General features: G+C 46.4%; 1 protein-coding gene across 1 annotated transcript in view; it reads right to left on the minus strand.

The window, feature by feature from the left end:
• Window positions 1–14,428, minus strand: part of LOC139470222 (adenylate cyclase type 5-like) — a 74,326-nt gene that overhangs the window by 9,036 nt on the left and 50,862 nt on the right. The window contains exons 5-14 of the mRNA XM_071252540.1: window positions 11,801–12,040; window positions 10,552–10,710; window positions 9,297–9,441; window positions 8,802–8,917; window positions 7,993–8,149; window positions 7,207–7,304; window positions 4,182–4,266; window positions 2,732–2,848; window positions 2,159–2,320; window positions 1,336–1,511 (exon numbers count right to left, since the gene is read on the minus strand). Coding sequence (XP_071108641.1) covers window positions 1,336–1,511; window positions 2,159–2,320; window positions 2,732–2,848; window positions 4,182–4,266; window positions 7,207–7,304; window positions 7,993–8,149; window positions 8,802–8,917; window positions 9,297–9,441; window positions 10,552–10,710; window positions 11,801–12,040 — 1,455 coding nt within the window. The remainder of the gene's footprint in view (window positions 1–1,335; window positions 1,512–2,158; window positions 2,321–2,731; window positions 2,849–4,181; window positions 4,267–7,206; window positions 7,305–7,992; window positions 8,150–8,801; window positions 8,918–9,296; window positions 9,442–10,551; window positions 10,711–11,800; window positions 12,041–14,428) is intronic.

The raw sequence follows: 14,428 nt of genomic DNA on the forward strand, positions 1-14,428 counted from the left end.
GGACGACCTACAGAACCCTGGAGATGACCCACAGAACCCTGGGGACGACCTACAGAACCCTGAAGATTACCTACAGAACCCTGGGGACGACCTACAGAAGCCTGAGGATTACCTACAGAACCCTGGGGACTACCTACAGAACCCTGGGGACTACCTACAGAACCCTGGGGACGACCTACAGAACCCTGAGGATGACCCACAGAACACTGGGGACGACCTACAGAACCCTGGGGATGACCTACAGAACCCTGGGGACGACCTACAGAACCCTGGGGACTACTTACAGAACCCTGGGGATGACCTACAGAACCCTGGGGACGACCTACAGAACCCTGGAGATGACCCACAGAACCCTGGGGACGACCTACAGAACCCTGAAGATTACCTACAGAACCCTGGGGACGACCTACAGAAGCCTGAGGATTACCTACAGAACCCTGGGGACTACCTACAGAACCCTGGGGACTACCTACAGAACCCTGGGGACTACCTACAGAACCCTGGGGACGACCTACAGAACCCTGAGGATGACCCACAGAACACTGGGGACGACCTACAGAACCCTGGGGATGACCTACAGAACCCTGGGGACGACCTACAGAACCCTGGGGACTACTTACAGAACCCTGGGGATGACCTACAGAACCCTGGGGACGACCTACAGAACCCTGGAGATGACCCACAGAACCCTGGGGACGACCTACAGAACCCTGAAGATTACCTACAGAACCCTGGGGACGACCTACAGAACCCTGGGGATGACCTACAGAACCCTGGGGATGACCCACAGAACCCTGGGGATGACCCACAGGACCCTGGGGACGACCTACAGAACCCTGGGGATGACCTACAGAAGCCTGAGGACTACCTACAGAACCCTGGGGGATGACCTACATAATCCTGGGGACGACCTACAGAACCCTGGGGACGACCCACAGAACCCTGGGGATGACCAACAGAATCCTGGGGATGACTTACAGAACCCTGGGGATGACCTACAGAACCCTGGGGATGACCTACAGAACCCTGGGGATGACCTACAGAACCCTGGGGATGACCTACAGAACCCTGGGGACGACCCACAGAACCCTGGGGATGACCAACAGAATCCTGGGGATGACATACAGAACCCTGGGGATGACTTACAGAACCCTGGGGATGACCTACAGAACCCTGGGGATGACCTACAGAACCCTGGGGATGACCTACAGAACCCTGGGGATGACCTACAGAACCCTGGGGACGACCCACAGAACCCTGGGGATGACCTACAGAACCCTGGGGACGACCCACAGAACCCTGGGGATGACCTACAGAAGCCTGGGGATGACCTACCCTGATGAAGCCCTCAGTAGCAGGTCACGGTTGTCGAAGATGTTGGCGTAGAAGAGTTGTGCCACCAGCAGGTAGATGGCCGTCATGGATATGAAGAGAACCATCTTGACAATACTGGTGGCTTGAAGAAACACCGCCATGGAGATCATCGACATGATCACGCAGAATGTGAAGTACTGGAATGTTAGTGCAAAGCCTCGATTACACATCTTGAAGATAATGACATCAGGCGGACAGATTACTTGACAACTGCAGCACACCTTGCCACAAATGTGACTGAACAATTTGAACAAAAGAATTTTCATAAGGACAATGTTGATGTGTGAGTGAAGGAATCTCCCTCCTACCCTCCCGCAGCCAGCATTAGTACATGAATCAGCCCAGCAATATCACGGTGGAGAATAGAACCTGGGCTTTTGGTGTGATGAACAAACACCTTAACCATTAGGCCACCCAGCCGCAACTCTCAATTTGACAAACCAGTGGTTGATATCATCTACCGACACAGGTACCTCATATCCTGTCTCCTTAGGGTGAAACGATAAACCAGTTTTTTCTGTATCAATACAACACGATACACTTGCTAAAATAAATTACTTACTACTCGTTTAAAGACAAGACCACAGCGTTTTGTCAGTTAAATATCACAAATAGGTTGTAATTAGCATTTCACAACTACAAATAGCTGTTACGAACAAGTGTCTACAGCTGGCTACAAGCGAATTGACGTAATTATGTGTGTGACCTGTATATCATTATACATATCGTTCTACCCCTGCAGTCTTCCGACACATTTATCTCATGTCCTGTTACAGTCACTGACCTCTGGGAAGAAAGACGTTGGTTGAGCGGGGTTGCAGACGGAGAGGTGAGACTCGCGAGTGATGGCTGCCTGAGAGATGATGGACAGGTTCCCGTTGCTGCTGCTGTTGAGGTGAAGGTAAGACTCCACACACTCCGGGAACTGTGGGGAGCTCAGCATCAACTGGACAGAACAAGTCCACAACAATAAAGACATGTCTGACATGGTGGTATGCAGTATGTTTGGTGCAAACACCCAGAATGAAAAACATTCACAATCCACGTTACTACACAGTATAAAAGGCATTGTAACCAAGGTGTTTCATGTATTTCAGACAAACACATCAAAATGAATTCTTTATCTTTTTGTCCTGTCACAACACCAGGAAGATCACAAGTTGATTGGAGACTTTTGTCAACTTGGAAATGAATCCCCAATTTTTTCGTCAAAAAAAGCAAATAGGTGGGGGGTTTGAGACACCCAAAAAGGTTTTTATTGTTTTTCACAGCAAAGACATATTTCTTTCTTTCCTTTGTCTAAACATGTCCTACATTTGCATCATAAGGAAACTTGAAGTGGAGGATGTGTTCTTACCATGGCACAGAACGCCGAGGCATAGACCATCAGGACGGACACAATGGCAACCAGTTGGTTCAGCCAGCGATTGACGGCGATTTTGGTGGCAACAGCTCGTAATCCCTTAGGGGTGCACTGAAAGATAAGGTGTTGATGTGGAGACCAACTTGACTGTTTCTCTGCAGCTTGGGGAAGCAAGGAACATTTGCTTACAGATGTTTTTGTGGAAGATTCTAGTCTGGAGGCGGGTAAAGGTTTCTGACAGGGCCAGGAATGTTTCATGCATAGATCCAGCGACTTACAGAGCAGGTTTCAGAGAGATCCAGGAAACAGGACACATAGATCCAGCAAGTTACCGAGGAGGTTTCTGAGAGATCCAGGAACTTACCGAGCAGGTTTCAGAGAGATCCAGGAAACAGGACACATAGATCCAGCAACTTACCGAGGAGGTTTCAGAGAGATCCAGGAAACAGGACAGATAGATTGAGCAACTTACCGAGCAGGTTTCACAGAGATCCAGGAAACAGGACACATACATCCAGCAACTTACCGAGGAGGTTTCTGAGAGATCCAGGAAACAGGACACATAGATTGAGCAACTTACCGAGCAGGTTTCACAGAGATCCAGGAAACAGGACACATACATCCAGCAACTTACCGAGCAGGTTTCAGAGAGATCCAGGAAACAGGACACATAGATCCAGCAACTTACCGAGCAGGTTTCAGAGAGATCCAGGAAACAGGACTCATAGATCCAGCAACTTACCGAGCAGGTTTCTGAGAGATCCAGGAAACAGGACACATAGATTGAGCAACTTACCGAGCAGGTTTCACAGAGATCCAGGAAACAGGACACATAGATCCAGCAACTTACCGAGGAGGTTTCAGAGAGATCCAGGAAACAGGACACATAGATCCAGCAACTTACCGAGGAGGTTTCAGAGAGATCCAGGAAACAGGACACATAGATCCAGCAACTTACCGAGGAGGTTTCAGAGAGATCCAGGAAACAGGACACATAGATCCAGCAACTTACCAAGCAGGTTTCAGAGAGATCCAGGAAACAGGACACATAGATCCAGCAACTTACAGAGCAGGTTTCACAGAGATCCAGGAAACAGGACACATAGATCCAGCAACTTACAGAGGAGGTTTCAGAGAGATCCAGGAAACAGGACACATAGATTGAGCAACTTACCGAGCAGGTTTCACAGAGATCCAGGAAACAGGACACATACATCCAGCAACTTACCGAGCAGGTTTCACTGAGATCCAGGAAACAGGACACATAGATCCAGCAACTTACCGAGCAGGTTTCTGAGAGATCCAGGAAACAGGACACATAGATCCAGCAACTTACCAAGCAGGTTTCAGAGAGATCCAGGAAACAGGACACATAGATCCAGCAACTTACTGAGCAGGTTTCAGAGAGATCCAGGAAACAGGACACATAGATCCAGCAACTTACCGAGCAGGTTTCACAGAGGACCAGGAGGAAGAGAGCCAGGACAACCAGGAGTCCAGACACATACACCCCCAGCATGACCACTGTCCTGGAACAAACAGAAAACATCAACTGACATGCAGCCTTTTTTGTCATCAAAAACATTTGGGGATATACTCATGTTCAAATGAAAATGCAACAAGTGAAACAGTAGGTCACATGGATATGTTGTCAGAAACTATATTAGTCAAGGTAGCCAACAATAATATACCTTGGTATGATGGTAAGCTCTTATCCCCTACCTTGGTATGATGGTAAGCTGTTATCACCTACCTTGGCATGATGGTAAGCTGTTATCCCTTACCTTGGTATGATGGTAAGCTGCTCTACCTTGGCATGCAGGTAAGCTGTTATCCCCTACCTTGGTATGATGGTAAGCTCTACCTTGGCATGCTGTTACCCCCTAACTTGGCATGCTGGTTAGCTGTTACCCCCTACCTTGGAATGATGGTAAGTTCTTATCCCCTACCTTGGCATGCTGGTAAGATGTTATCCCCTACCTTGGTGTGATGGTAAGATGTTATCCCCTACCTTGGTGTGATGGTAAGATTGTCTACCTTGGAATGATGGTAAGCTGTTATCTCCTACCTTGGTATGATGGTAAGATGTTATCCCCTACCTTGATGTGATGGTAAGATGTTATCCCCTACCTTAGAATGATGGTAAGATGTTATCCCCTACCTTGGTAGGATGGTAAGCTGTTATGCCCTACCTTGGTATGGTGGAACGTTGTTATCCCCTACCTTGGTATGATGGTAAGATTACATCCCCTACCTTGGAATGATGGTAAGATGTTATCCCCTATCTTGATGTGATGGTAAGATGTTATCCCCTACCTTGGTATGGTGGTAAGATGTTATCCCCTACCTTGGAATGAGGGTTAACTGTTATCTCCTACCTTAGAATGATGGTAAGATGGTCTACCTTAGAATGATCGTAAGATGTTATCCCCTACCTTGGTATGATGGTAAGCTGTTATCCCCTACCTTGGAATGATGGTAAGCTGTTATCCCATTCCTTGGTGTGATTGTAAGCTGTTATCCCCTTCCTTGGAATGATGGTAAGATGTTATCCCCTTCCTTGGTGTGATGGTAAGCTGTTATCCCCTACCTTAGAATGATGGTAAGCTGTTATCCCCTACCTTGGAATTATGATAAGCTGTTATCCCCTACCTTGGCATGCTGGTAAGATGTTATCTCCTACCTTGGTGTGATGGTAAGATGTTATCCCCTACCTTGGTGTGATGGTAAGATTGTCTACCTTGGAATGATGGTAAGCTGTTATCCCCTACCTTGGCATGCTGGTAAGATGTTATCCCCTACCTTGGAATGATGGTAAGATGTTATCTCCTACCTTGGTGTGATGGTAAGATGTTATCCCCTACCTTGGTGTGATGGTAAGATTGTCTACCTTGGAATGATGGTAAGCTGTTATCCCCTACCTTGGCATGCTGGTAAGATGTTATCCCCTACCTTGGAATGGTGGTAAGATGTTATCCCCTACCTTGGAATGATGGTAAGCTGTTATCTCCTACCTTAGAATGATGGTAAGATGGTCTACCTTAGAATGATGGTAAGATGTTATCCCCTACCTTGGTATGATGGTAAGCTGTTATCCCCTACCTTGGAATGATGGTAAGCTGTTATCCCCTACCTTGGAATGATGGTTAGCTGTTATCTCCTACCTTGGAATGATGGTAAGCTGTTATCCCCTACCTTGGCATGCTGGTAAGATGTTATCCCCTACCTTGGAATGGTGGTAAGATGTTATCCCCTACCTTGGAATGATGGTAAGCTGTTATCTCCTACCTTAGAATGATGGTAAGATGGTCTACCTTAGAATGATGGTAAGATGTTATCCCCTACCTTGGTATGATGGTAAGCTGTTATCCCCTACCTTGGAATGATGATAAGCTTATCCCTACCTTGGCATGCTGGTAAGCTGTTATCCCCTACCTTGGAATGATGGTAAGCTGTTATCCCCTACCTTGGAATGATGGTAAGCTGTTAGCCCCTACCTTGGAATGATGGTAAGCTGTTATCCCTACCTTGGAATGATGGTAAGCTGTTATCCCTACCTTGGAATGATGGTTAGCTGTTATCCCTACCTTGGCATGCTGGTAAGCTGTTATCCCTACCTTGGAATGATGGTAAGCTGTTATCCCTACCTTGGAATGATGGTAAGCTGTTATCCCTACCTTGGAATGATGGTTAGCTGTTATCCCTACCTTGGCATGCTGGTAAGCTGTTATCCCCTTCCTTGGAATGATGGTAAGCTGTTATCCCCTACCTTGGAATGATGGTAAGCTGTTATCCCCTACCTTGGAATGGTGGTAAGATGTTATCCCCTACCTTGGAATGATGGTAAGCTGTTATCTCCTACCTTAGAATGATGGTAAGATGGTCTACCTTAGAATGATGGTAAGATGTTATCCCCTACCTTGGTATGATGGTAAGCTGTTATCCCCTACCTTGGAATGATGATAAGCTTATCCCTACCTTGGCATGCTGGTAAGCTGTTATCCCCTACCTTGGAATGATGGTAAGCTGTTATCCCCTACCTTGGAATGATGGTAAGCTGTTATCCCCTACCTTGGAATGATGGTAAGCTGTTATCCCTACCTTGGAATGATGGTAAGCTGTTATCCCTACCTTGGAATGATGGTTAGCTGTTATCCCTACCTTGGCATGCTGGTAAGCTGTTATCCCCTACCTTGGAATGATGGTTAGCTGTTATCCCCTACCTTGGAATGATGGTAAGATGTTATCCCCTACCTTGGAATGATGGTAAGATGTTATCCCCTACCTTGGCATGCTGGTAAGATGTTATCCCCTACCTTGGAATGATGGTTAGCTGTTATCCCTACCTTGGCATGCTGGTAAGCTGTTATCCCCTACCTTGGAATGATGGTTAGCTATTATCCCCTACCTTGGAATGATGGTAAGATGTTATCCCTACCTTGGAATGATGGTAAGCTGTTATCCCCTACCTTGGAATGATGGTTAGCTGTACAGCACAGATGAGGATGAGGACGAGGAACACACAGGCCAGATGTGATGTGAACATGGTGTCTCGGACTTTGCGGTACTGCAACAAACACAGACATATATTTTCCAGTGCATCCTGATGAAGGAGCATTTATTACACATTGACAACTCAGCAGTGATGTGCGTCAGAGTGAGAGTGAGAGTGCAGCATGATTCACAGTACATACTGAGTGGTGAAGTGTGTGGGTGGTTTGCTGTGAACACATGCACTAGCAACAGCAGATGAATAAACCAAACTAGACATTACAACAAGATGACATTACGACAAATGACCAACAGAAGACTTATGCTAACTCAGCACTTTTTTTATCCTTTTAACATAAGCAAGTTCCAATATTCAAACAATTATTCCAAGGAGACTGGCTTTGAATCTAAACCTAAACAAATCTTTTTCGTTGTTTTGCTGTAAATATTCTGTGTTGATGACATATGTTATTGTTCTTGAAGTTGATTCCGCATCAGGAATTCACTGACCATTCTGAACGTACATTCTCAACCAGTAAAACTGACACAACTATGGGTCATTATGCAAAATTATAGAGAAATCATACATCCACCATATCATGAACTGAGTCAGAGAAATCACCCGAATTTGTTGGTTGAGGAAGTAGGATCATCCGATTCTCATGATTTCTGCATTACTTCTCACATGATACAGACAATATGATGGTATTATCAACCGTACACTTCATAACAACGGAATGTTCATATGAAATCTGTTTTCGCACCTTTTCTTCAAGATCTTTCTTCCGGAATGTAAAGAAGAAGCCCTTCACATGATCAGAGCGTAGACGGTCGATGCTCCGAGCATCAATGGCGCGACCCAGATATTCGTTGACCTCCTCCTCCGGGGTCTTTGCTTCATGGTTGTCTCCGATGCCGAGTCTGTGGGTGAGTGAGTGAGTGAGTGAGTGAGTGAGTGAGTGAGTGAGGAAGAGTGAGAAAGAGTGATAATGAAAAGTTTGGTTGTTTGTTTATTGTTTGACACCGCACTCAGCAATATTCCAAAGACATGCATCAACTAAGTCAGCAAGTCTGTCCACCCGATCCCTTTAGTCGCCTCTTACGACAAACAAAGTGGCATTTTACAGCAAGAATTGGTTGCTGAAGACCTATTCTACTCCGGATCTTCACAGGTTGATAATGAAAAGGGTCAGATTAAGAGAGATTCTGTTCCCAAACAAAGTGTGATAATGGCATTACATCTTGGTGACCTAATGGCGGAGTTGGTGACTTAATAGAGGCATTGGTGACTAAATGGCACTATTGGTGACTAAATGGCACTACCGGTGACTGAATGGCACTATTAGAGACTAAATGGCAATATTGGTGACTAAATGGCACTTTTGGTGACTATATTGCACTATTGGTGACTAAATGGCACTACTGGTGACTAAATGGCACTATTGGTGACTTAATGGGGGAGCTGATTACTAAATGGCACTATTGGTGACTTGGCGGTGGTAGTGACTTAATAGCGGTGGTAGTGACTTAATGGTGGTGGTAGTGACTTAATGGCAGCTTAATGGTGACCTACTTATGGTGAATGCCAGCATTGGGGTTGGCGTTATACCCCATCATCTTCAGCTCTTTGCCGACATTGGAGTTGGACAAGTTCCCCGGGCTGTTCCCACTGGACGCTGCTGCCACCTTCTGCAGAGAAAACATCACTGGAATTTATATTTCAAACATAAGCTAATGTTAAGTTCAAAAGTTATGCTAATGTTTCACTGAACATGTTTCCCTTGCCTCAGGAAGATGTTCACTGAACAGATCTACAAACGAGGCTAAATTATGACGAATCACATGCAGTAGGGTGGTGACTGTTCAACAATTTATTGAGTGAGTATAAGTCTGAAGTGATGCATCCACAGAATTCTCAGTGAAACCCACGAGTGTAGGCATGGTGCAGACAAAACCAAGTGACGATCTTGCAGCCTGAGATTTAAACCCATGATATTGTGGCACCTTAGACTACTGGGCCACCAGCGTCACTGGTGAACAAGGACAGTGAGAGAGCCTGTGTTCATACCCGTATCCTGGAGTGATGCTCCTTGATGAGGTATGTCTTGATGGCGTGGTCCAGGAGGTAGTTGTTGCGTTCCCCGCCACGCCCCTCTTCCACCTCATAGAAACTGTTGAGGGAGTGCAGCGTGTCCTCCGTGATGTGGACTCGTCTGACAAACAAGAGTAAGTGAGTGAGTTACATCCTTATGATGACTGCAGTGAAATATTTTTCACACACTTAAACAGAAAACACAGTAGCTTTCTCCTAATTGTATTGTTTGGTGTTTAACGTTGCACTCTAACGCAGATTTTCATGTTATCTCCTAATTGTGCATCTGTTTTCCCAATACTACATTATCAACACTTTTTATTCCCTGTATCCTATCCTTTTACAGCAAGCACAGAGAACAGGATAGGACGTGTTCTATGAGTAACTGTAGACAGAGATACGTAGGGTTAATCTGTAGACAGAGATACGTAGGGTTAATCTGTAGACAGAGATACGTAGGGTCAATCTGTAAAAAAGATACATAGGGTTAATCTGTAGACAGAGATATGTAGGGTTAATCTGTAGACAGAGATACGTAGGGTTAATCTGTAGACAGAGATACGTAGGGTCAATCTGTAGACAGAGATATGTAGGGTTAATCTGTAGACAAAGATATGTAGGGTTAATCTGTAGACAAAGATAGGTAGGGATAATATGTAGACAAATATAAGTATGGTTAATCTGTAGACAGAGATAAGTAGGGTTAATCTGTGGACAGAGATTCGCAAGGTCAATCTGAGGACAGAGTTACGTAGGGTTAATCTGTAGACAAAGATATGTAGGGTTAATCTGTAGACAAAGATACGTAGGGTCAATCTGTAAAAAAGATACATAGGGTTAATCTGTAGACAGATATGTAGGGTTAATCTGTAGACAGAGATACGTAGGGTTAATCTGTAGACAGATTTACGTAGGGTTAATCTGTAGACAGAGATACGTAAGGTCAATTTGTAGACGAAGATACGTAGGGTTAATCTGTAGACAGAGATACATAGGTTCAATCTGAGGACAGAGATATGTAGGTTCAATCTGAGGACAGAGATATATAGGGTCAATCTGAAGACAGAGATACGTAGGGTTAATCCGTAGAGAGAGATATGTAGGGTAAATCTGTAGACAAAGATACATTGGGTCAATCTGAAGACAGAGATACGTAGGGTTAATCTGTAGACAGAGATACGTAGGGTTAATCTGTAGACAGAGATACATAGGGTTAATGTTCCCTCCTCACCCCGGTAAGCCCCCCGCCTCCATCATGTTGGCCAGGGTGACGTCATTGCTCCACACGTCAAACTGCCACTTCCTCAATCCCAGCACCCCACAGTGCACACGCCCGCTATGGATCCCCACGCGCATGTTGACGTTCACGCCGGTCACGTCACGCACCAAGCTGGAGGCAAACAATGTTTCTCTTTTAACACAGAGAAGAAACTTGGACATCCAATGTATTCATGCCAGCAAAATTCTGTGATAAAGAATTTAATTTGTTACCATGGTTCCTTCACAAAAGAGGACTAATGAAGGATTAAATTACCTTTGTATACTGAAGGGAAAAAAAAAAAGAACACTCTGCAATATTGTAGAATAATATTTTCCGTAAAAAAAATGAAAATTCTATCAACAAATACCGCTCTGAGCGAAACTGTTTATTTATCGTCTACACCTGCTTTACCTGAAACATTAAGGTATGGTAAAATTGTCTGGTTTTCTCTCCCCCTCCCATCTTCCTGAGGCAAGATTAGATGGTAATTTATTGAGTTAAATTATAATATGTTTAAGGTAGCAGGTGCAGGTAAGATTCAGGGAGGTGTCATGATGAAATGTTACATTAAAATGGGGGGGTGGGGGGAGCAAAATATCATACAGAACTAAGGCCGATCTGACCTCTCCTCTCCTCCCCTCCCTACCATAATAAATGACCAGTACCTATTAAATAATTGACTTTACAAGTGTGGAATTTCTGAGATACATTTTGGCTGGCCTAACAAGTCAAACCAAATTTGCAACTACCCGGGTACCCGACACCCTATTACCTGGTCCTGAACTGGGCGTCGACAGTTATTTTACAATTCTTTTCGTGTTTAAGAAACTTGCTAACATAATTTGATGCACTTTGTGAAGTAAGCTCGTTTTATTACAATATACATCTGATTATTGATAAAATCGTCATCACTTGGCGCCATCATTTTGTTTGGAGCAAATGCAAGTGATATGAGAGATGGAATCTGATCCATGTTACGATCGAGCCCTGAAATTCCAGCCTAGTTTGGAAAGGTTGGAAACTGGACTTTTATAGTCGGTTACCTCCCTTGCCTGGGGAAAATGGCCCCTCTTGCCTGGGGAAAATGGCTCCTCTTGCCTGGGGAAAATGCCCCCTCTTGACTCGGGAAAATGCCCCCTCTTGCCTCTCAGATCTTTCCTCTCAGATTTAAATGATTCAATTTTTAAACCCAATATCACGAAGATAACAGAACCCTTACGCAATGGCTTCAATCATATCCAGCCCCATCTCGACACAGCAGTGGGCATGGTCAGTGCGAGCCTCTTGTAGGCCACTGACGCAGTAGTAGCAGTCCCCCAGGATCTTGATTCTCAGACAGTGGTTGTCTGCGGCGAGGCGGTCGAAGCGAGCGAAGAGTTCATTGAGCAGCTGCACCAATTCCTGCGCTGTGCACTGAGACGAGAGTGACGTGAAGCCGCAGATGTCCGCGAACAGGATGCTGCAAATGTAAACTACTAAATTATACAGAATTCCTTTTTCAGAAACTGTTGGAAAATATCATTTAATTACTGAATGTATGTCCTGAAAACTCACTGTCTGTCTTCTCTCAAGAGATACTGAAAACATTCTGTAGCTAACTGAAATCTGTCCCTCAGTCAGAAACTCCAAGAATGGGCTTCACATCATGGCCAACAGAATCAAACCCAGAATTTTGGTGTACATGTAACCTGTGCCCATCCACCTACTCTCTGCCACCAACGTTGCCTAACTTCACGTTACACTGATGACTAGTCACCTTTGGTGATGTCATCCTATTGTTCTTACGGGGCCGGCCTTCTTTCCACTGAATAACCTCTAATAGCAGGGAATTCTCTGTGCCAGGAATATTCAAAAGAAAGTCTCTCTGTACCAGGAATATTCAAAAGAAAGTCCCTCTGTGCTAGGAATATTCAAAAGAAAGTCCATCTGTCCCGGGAATATTCTATAGAAAGTTCTTGTGTCCTGTGTCCCGTGTCTTGTGTCCCGTGTGTGTCAAGTGTCCCATGTGTGTCTTGTGTCCCGTGTGTGTCCTGTGTCCCGTGTGTCTTGTGTCCCATGTGTGTCTTGTGTCCCGTGTGTGTCCTGTGTCCCATATGTGTCCTATGTCCCATGTGTGTCCTGTGTCCCGTGTCCATATGTGTGTCTTGTGTCCCGTGTGTGTCCTGTGTCCCATGTGTGACCTGTGTCCCGTGTGTCCTGTGTCCCATGTGTGTCTTGTGTCCAGTGTGTGTCTTGTGTCCCGTGTGTGTCCTGTGTCCTGTGTGTCTTGTGTCCCATGTGTGTCCTGTGTCCCGTGTGTGTCTTGTGTCCCGTGTGTGTCCTGTGTCCCATGTGTGTCCTGTGTCCCGTGTGTGTCCTGTGTCCCGTGTGTGTTTTGTGTCCCATGTGTGTCTTGTGTCCCGTGTGTGTCTTGTGTCCCGTGTGTGTCTTGTGTCCCGTGTGTCTTGTGTCCCATGTGTGTCCCGTGTGTGTCCTGTGTCCCATGTGTGTCCTGTATATGTCCTGTGTCCCGTGTCCCATGTGTGTCCTGTGTTCCGTGTGTGTCCCGTGTGTGTCCTGTGTCCCTTGTATGTCCTGTGTCCCATGTCTTGTGTCCCGTGTGTGTCTTGTGTCCCATGTGTGTCCTGTGTCCCGTGTGTGTCTTGTGTCCCATGTGTGTCTTCTGTCCCTTGTGTGTCCTGTGTCCCGTGTGTGTCTTGTGTCCCATGTGTGTCCTTTGTCCCGTGTGTGTCCTGTGTCCCATGTGTGTCCTGTGTCCCGTGTGTGTCTTGTGTCCCGTGTGTCAAGTGTCCCGTGTGTGTCCTGTGTCCCGTGTGTGTCCTGTGTCCCATGTGTGTCCTGCGTCCCATGTGTGTCTTGTGTCCCGTGTCCCGTGTGTCAAGTGTCCCGTGTGTGTCCTGTGTCCCGTGTGTGTCTTGTGTCCCCTGTGTGTCCTGTGTTCCCTGTGTGTCTTGTGTCCCGTGTGTGTCCTGTGTCCCGTGTGTGTCCTGTGTCCCATGTGTGTCCTGTGTCCCGTGTGTGTCTTGTGTCCCGTGTGTGTCCTGTGTCCCATGTGTGTCCTGTGTCCCGTGTGTGTCTTGTGTTCCGTGTGTGTCCTGTGTCCCATGTGTGTCCTGTGTCCCGTGTGTGTCCTGTGTCCCGTGTGTGTCCTGTGTGTGTCTTGTGTCCCATGTGTGTCTTGTGTCCCATGTGTGTCCTGTGTCCCGTGTGTGTCCTGTGTCCCATGTGTGTCCTGTGTCCCATGTGTGTCCTGTGTCCCGTGTGTGTCCTGTGTCCCGTGTGTGTCTTATGTCCTGTGTCCCGTGTGTGTCCTGTGTCCCATGTGTGTCCTGTGTCCCGTGTGTGTCCTGTGTCCCGTGTGTGTCCTGTGTGTCTTGTGTCCCATGTGTGTCTTGTGTCCCGTGTGTGTCTTGTGTCCCATGTGTGTCTTGTGTCCCATGTGTGTCATGTGTCCCATGTGTGTCCTGTGTCCCGTGTATGTCCTGTGTCCCGTGTGTCTTGTGTCCCATGTGTGTCTTGTGTCCCGTGTGTGTCTTGTGTCCCATGTGTGTCCTGTGTCCCATGTGTGTCCTGTGTCCCGTATATGTCCTGTGTCCCGTGTGTCTTGTGTCCCATGTGTGTCTTGTGTCCCGTGTGTGTCTTGTGTCCCGTGTGTGTCCTGTGTCCCATGTGTGTCCTGTGTCCCGTGTGTGTCCTGTGTCCCGTGTGTGTTTTGTGTCCCATGTGTGTCTTGTGTCCCGTGTGTGTCTTGTGTCCCGTGTGTGTCTTGTGTCCCGTGTGTCTTGTGTCCCATGTGTGTCCCGTGTGTGTCTTGTGTCCCGTGTGTGTCTTGTGTCCCGTGTGTGTC

Source organism: Haliotis cracherodii, unplaced genomic scaffold (genome assembly GCF_022045235.1).
Source record: "Haliotis cracherodii isolate W230 unplaced genomic scaffold, xgHalCrac1.p SCAF_20, whole genome shotgun sequence".
Lineage (NCBI taxonomy): Eukaryota > Metazoa > Mollusca > Gastropoda > Lepetellida > Haliotidae > Haliotis > Haliotis cracherodii.